The sequence below is a fragment of the Suncus etruscus genome, chromosome 6 (genome assembly GCF_024139225.1).
Source record: "Suncus etruscus isolate mSunEtr1 chromosome 6, mSunEtr1.pri.cur, whole genome shotgun sequence".
Classification (NCBI taxonomy): Eukaryota; Metazoa; Chordata; class Mammalia; order Eulipotyphla; family Soricidae; genus Suncus; species Suncus etruscus.
In genome coordinates this window covers 11,436,867-11,442,866 of record NC_064853.1, presented here as the reverse complement: position 1 = coordinate 11,442,866, position 6,000 = coordinate 11,436,867, and the positions used below count along the sequence as shown (strand labels likewise).

At 46.5% G+C, this 6,000-nt stretch overlaps 1 protein-coding gene across 1 annotated transcript in view; it reads right to left on the bottom strand.

Moving 5' to 3' along the window:
• Nucleotides 1-2,978: 2,978 nt before the first annotated feature.
• SLC35D1 (solute carrier family 35 member D1) overlaps nt 2,979-6,000 on the bottom strand; it is a 34,253-nt gene continuing 31,231 nt past the window's right edge. The window contains exon 12 of the mRNA XM_049774416.1: nt 2,979-4,980. Coding sequence (XP_049630373.1) covers nt 4,872-4,980 — 109 coding nt within the window. The 3' untranslated portion in view covers nt 2,979-4,871. The remainder of the gene's footprint in view (nt 4,981-6,000) is intronic.

Genomic DNA, 6,000 nt, shown 5'->3' with positions numbered 1-6,000 from the left:
TTGTTTTTGGGTCATACCCAGCTATGCTCAAAGTTTACTCCTGACTCTTTCTGCACTCAGAAATCACTCCTGGCAGAGGTCAGAGGACTGTATGGAATGCTGGGGATTGAATCCAGGTTGGTTGCTTATAAGGCAAATGACCTACCCACTGTGCTATTGCTCTAGTCCTCAATTTTTTTTTTTACTTTTTAAACAGAGACTTGTTAGGAACCATGACTTTAGTGCTATTCAGTGCAGTGGAGACAAAACTAAAATGGTAAAAGATGTTTCCAGAGTTCTCAAAGAAAATTATGAAGTCCTAAGACAGGGGTCTTCAAACTTTTTAAAGTGGGGGCCAGATTACGGTCCCTTAGAGAGCTGGAGGGCCGGACTATATGAGCTACTAATTCCTACTCACACTGCACATATCTTATATAAATAAAATGAAAACCATTTATAAATAAACAGATCATGCATCAGTATTTCAATGGGAACTGTGGGCTTGCTTTTGGCTAATGAGATGGTCACTGTCCGGTTCCATATTTGTCACTGCCAGCAGTAACAAGTGATGCAAGTGGGCATCAGTTAACCTTGATCTGGTTGGAGATTTCAGATGTTTCATTCTTGAAAAAGTCTGTTCACAGGCATAAGTGCTACCAAAGATGGTTACCATTTTGAGTGCATGTTTCCTGATATTTGGATATACACTGAGTGTATATGCTGGCAGGTATCTTGGCAACCAAACAGGGCTCACTGCTGGCGGGCCAGATCAGACTCCTCTGCGGGCCGCATGTGGCCCACGGGCTGTAGTTTGAAGACCCCTGTCCTAAGAGCTCTGTGCCACAACTAAGGACAAAGACAAAGATATTTATTATGTCAGAATGTCATGGGAGCAAACAGTATTTTCTCTATTAGAGTTGTTGCTTTTGTTTGTTTTGGGGACCACACCCCAGCAGTGCTCAGGGTGGCAGGATCAGAGGCCCATATGGGATGCTGGGGATAGAGCCAGGGTCGGCCGCCTGCAAGGCAAAAGCATCAACCACTCTGTTTTCACTATCACTATTACTGAGTTTTAACCAGCCAAGATGGGCATCCTCTAACATATGGGAGGACCAATGACTCTGAATCAGACGTGCGCTCAGAAGAACTCAATACACATGTTCAGGAAAATGTATTTATTGGACACCTTTACAAAAATATTTAGGCACATAATTGTCCTGTTTATGTCACCTGATTTACATTATTTCCATTTTCGGTACCTTTTAAAAACTCTAAAGGTAAATAGAATCTGTATTGAAAAAATATCGTGATAGGCCAACATCTGTGGTCATCAGCACAAGAAACATTATGAACAAAATAATCTCTAAAGACATTTTTGTGAGACGATAAATCTAACCAGTAGATTCCTTAAAAAAATATTTTCAAAACACAAAGATAAAAAAACCAACATATCAGAACATGTGCCACCATGAGAATGTGACACCTGAACAGTGAGGATAGAAGCCAGGGATGGCAACAGAGGCCCATGAGGACACGGCGTGGGATGAGGCTTCACCAGGGCAGGAAGGGCCAGCCCGAAAGGAGCGTCCAGAAGTGATCAACATGAGGCATTTTGCTTTGTTTTGGGGCCACACTCAGCCCTGTCCAAGTGCTCAGAGCTGACTCCAGGCTCTGTGCTCTGAGCTCACTCTTAGCAGTGCTCGGGAAACCATATGTTGTGCCAAGATTGAATTCAGGTCAACCACATGCAAACCCCATGCCTTAACTCCTGTCCTAGCTCTCTAGTTCAACATGGACATTTTTAACTAGACTGCCATCCTGAAATGTTATCGTTGTTTTGGGGCCACACTAAGAAATGCTCAAAGGTCACTCCTGGTTCCCAGGAATGCTCAGGGATCACTCTTGGTGGGCTCTGAGGGAACATAAGGGATGCTGGGATTGAACCCAGGCCAGCTGCAAGCAAGGCAAATGCCCTACCCATTGGGCTCTCTCTTTCTCTAGCCTTGAAATGTCATCTTTCTCTAAGATAAATTCAAGTTTTATCTTCCTTTAAAATTTACCATCTGAATATGAGTGATTTTTATTTGTTCTACAAAACAGGTACAATCTAGCTGTAGCACAAATGGCAACCACTAGAGCAAGTAGGTTCTAAGGAAAACCAAATGAAACCAAACTCAAAAGACCATCTGAATAGAGAATCAGGTGGGTGAGGAATGTCCTGAGGTCACAAAGGAGGTTCCTTAGCGTTTGAGGGTGGCGCACCCTGACACACTAGCAGTTCTGACCCACCCTGGCCTCTCTTCTTCGAGGCTTGATTCTGTAGTCTGACACTTTACCCAGGGTATAGCATATGCTGGTGAAAGATGTTCCACACACCGAGAGCTGCTCAGTGAAAGGGCATTATCAGGCAAGGCAAGGCCAGCCTCGATCATTTCCAGGACACCCCAACCAAGACCTTCCATGGATTCTCCCATAGGCTAGGCCTCTGTAGCGTGTGGAAACACTTTATAAACTAAACCAACATGGAAGCTGGGTCCTACGTGAGATCAACTCACCAAGTCAAGAGTTCGTAGGATTCAAGGTAACAGGGCAGCAGGCAGTGTCTGGGCACCTAAGGGCCATTCTGAACTGCAACTAACTCAGGGCCAGAAGTCTCGCACCACAGAATTCTGTTCCCCCAGCTCTCATCTGCAAGAGGAAGGGAGGAATTCATGCCCTCTGGCCTCTCTCCCAGGAGGAGACTCCAAGGTTGGAGAAAGTTTGCCTTGTAAGAAACTTAGAACTGGGCAAACTGAGACATTCAGGATGTTGCTTGAACATGCTGTCAGCGTCTATACGCGATAAGCACCAACTCCAAGTCTGGCAAGCTCATCCAGTCTCTGTCCAAGGGAGAGCCTGGAACTCCAAGGGAAAGCCTGGAACCCAGGACACATGTAGGAGGGGTGTCCTAAGTGGCCCTACTGAGGCCTGCCACTCAGCATGTTCAGCAGCCATTTGGGAATTCAGGGGCATCAGAATAGGATGCCATTTTCTGACAGACCTGGAAAGAAATCAGATCCACAGGGGATTCTCAAGGAAACATCTGAGCCCCAAGAAGCAATCCAACACAGAAGCCCCACATCTACCCAGAACCAACAGTCTTTCCTGAGGGGAAATCCCAGCAAACAAAGGACTTTGAGTGTCCGAGTTCCCTTCTTTGTGTGGGTGACAGAAGAGGGGGCTACCTCTTCCTTCTCCTTTCCACAAAACCTCACTACCTGAGGCTTCCACCAAGCACTCTGAATACTTACTATATCTTGAGCCAAGTGTAGCTATAGCCAACAAAAAGGAAATGCACAGGGGGCCCACCTCCCTGGTGCTGACTGTACCACTGGCCCGACAAACACGCCCCCCTAAGTCAAAGCAGGCCTCCGATCCAAATGATAAGACCACATTCCAGTCCACCTGCCCAAAGGCACCCCAGGCACTGTTCCCTCACTTGCTCTCCCAGAAGGCCACATCAGTCCTGAGAAGCTGGCATGTTCAGCTGGGCCCTAGGGATGGAGGGTGTAGGTGTGTGAAGGAGGGAGAGCTCAAATCACCAGGAAAAGGAGGCGCTGGCTCTAACCCCATGTGGGAAGAAAGGAAGAAATGCCTCCATGCCTTTCCCTGACGACCAACTCCTTCAGAAAGGTGAGACCTCTTCATTTAGATTAGCATAGTGAAGGGAGCAGTGCCCAAACTCAGAGGAAGGAAGCTCAGGGATGAAAATGGTGGCCTCCGACTGCACTGCACAGGGTCTCACACCCAATAGTTGGACTTGGAGAAGGAAAGGTCACAGGCCTGGAGGTTCTAAGAGCTGAACAAAGGCTCTCACCAATTCCTCCCCGCCATAGCTCCCCAACACACTGGAGAGCGCAGTTCCCTGTCCAACCTGAGCTTGTTCCACCTGCTTCAAGGCAATCTAGTACCCTGAGCCTCAGCACAGCACTGACTCACTACACGCACGAGTGAAGGAATCGGCTTGAGGAATGGAGGCTCTAAAGGCCCCTCTGCCCTCGCCGCCTCATCACAGTCGGACTACTGAGGAGGAGAGTTTCAAGAAAGGTCTCTCTCTGTTCAGCCTGAGGGTCCTGGGAAACCAAATGGAAATCAATGTGCTTCAGTGCCAGGGATCCAATCCAGAGTCTAACATTCTAGCATTAGAGACACACACTTGACTGCTAAGTCACATCCCTCAGTCAGGCCCAGTCTTTAGGGTGAGCACTATCAACTTTAGCAAATGCACACAGGTACCTTACAAAGCAGAAGCGGCCCTTATGTAAGAGAACAGGAACAGAGAGAGAGCTAAACGGGCTGCAGGGCATGCTATGCATGAAGAGGGAATGCAAGTTTGATGCCCAGCACCACATGGCTTCCCAGCACCACTGGGAATAGCTGCTGAGCACTGCTGGGGACGGTTCGAAACCCAACCCAAGAAAGGAAAGTGAAAGAAGTTTCAGACCCGTGGTTGCACTTCACACTGAAGAAAGGCTAAAGTGCCTCCAGCCACAGCAAAGACTTGACTAGCAAAGCCCCAGTCAAAGTCCGAGTCACACACGCAGCTCTCAGGGACACCTAGAGATCCAGTGCTGGGACAGAATAGTGTCAAAAGCACTGATGTTTCACTGGCAGCACAGAAGGAAAATAAATTAAAAGGCCAGTACATTTTCCGGTCTGATAAATAAGTAATTAAACGGCATATCTACACTAGTAAATTATAACTTTCTCTCATCATAAACTCTAAAAAGGCAGCAATCGATCCTGGGATTGTCCAAGTGCAAAGAAATGGTCTTGGCCTGGCGACCACAGCGCGCAGCGTGTGCAGAAGGGCCGGCGTCCCGGACTGCTCCTCCGTGGCCAGCAGGCTCCCGTCAGACCGCTCCTTTTCCTCTAATGTCCAGCTTGTTACTGGCCTCTGACTGTTTGCTCAGCTGCTCTTCGGAGAAAGTGATGTAGGAGTACACCAGACTCCCAGCAATACTGCAAAACAGAAAACCACCATCAGGGAGCAGGAGGGCAGGGACCACAGGACAGGATGGGACAAGAAGGGATGGGCCACAGGTCAGGAGGACTGGCTGGAGTGCGGCTAGATCTGCTCTGCTAACCCACGAGCACATAAAATTAGAACCCAAACAGCGTTTTCATCCACCAGACTTTCACGGCCACTGATTACCCATGGCACTTGGCGAGTTGGGAAAATGAGTGACAACTTGACACCTGCCAGCTGGAGGGCCAATTCGATATAATCTTTCTAGCAGACTATTTGTCGGCTTCAAACACTTTAGAAATCATGTCTATCTCCTGACTTAGCCATCAACTTCTTGGCTGAACTATGCATGACTTGAAGGATTTATTGCCAAGTATCTGCCACAAAATTTATCAGAGCAAAAAATTAAAGGTCAATGTCCCATAGGAAAGAATTATGGAAATTCACACAACTGAATACGACACATTCATTACCATGACATTTGTGAAAAAGAGGCAACGATATTGCAAGTGGAAAAGTATTATCACAATATTATACCAAGTGCTGCCTAATTTCACTTTATCTGAATGAACATGAATAGACGTCCTGCTATGACCAGGACAGAAAAAGGTCAGGATGAATACAAGAATATTAACGTTTCAAGGCACTGTAACACAGGACAAGTCACTTAACCTCTCGAAGCGCTTGTTCCCTTCCTCACCTACGAGGGCAATTATGGCACCAAGGAGATAGGATGAAGTGAGAATGAAACCAACTGTAATTTAATTCTATTAACAATGTGCTACAATTATATGCTGAACCATGTATTTAATTATAAACTAACTCCTCATTTAAAATACATAAATTATACATTTGTATCACTTAATGAGACTACATAGCCTCTCAAAAGATTTAGCAATATTAGCAGCCATCTATTAGGGGTAAAAGTGAAAAATAAAAAACCAAAACATCCAGACAATGTAAGTACTGGCATAGAGAAAAAGGGGACTAGGGTGCCTGGCAGTGGCCCCATC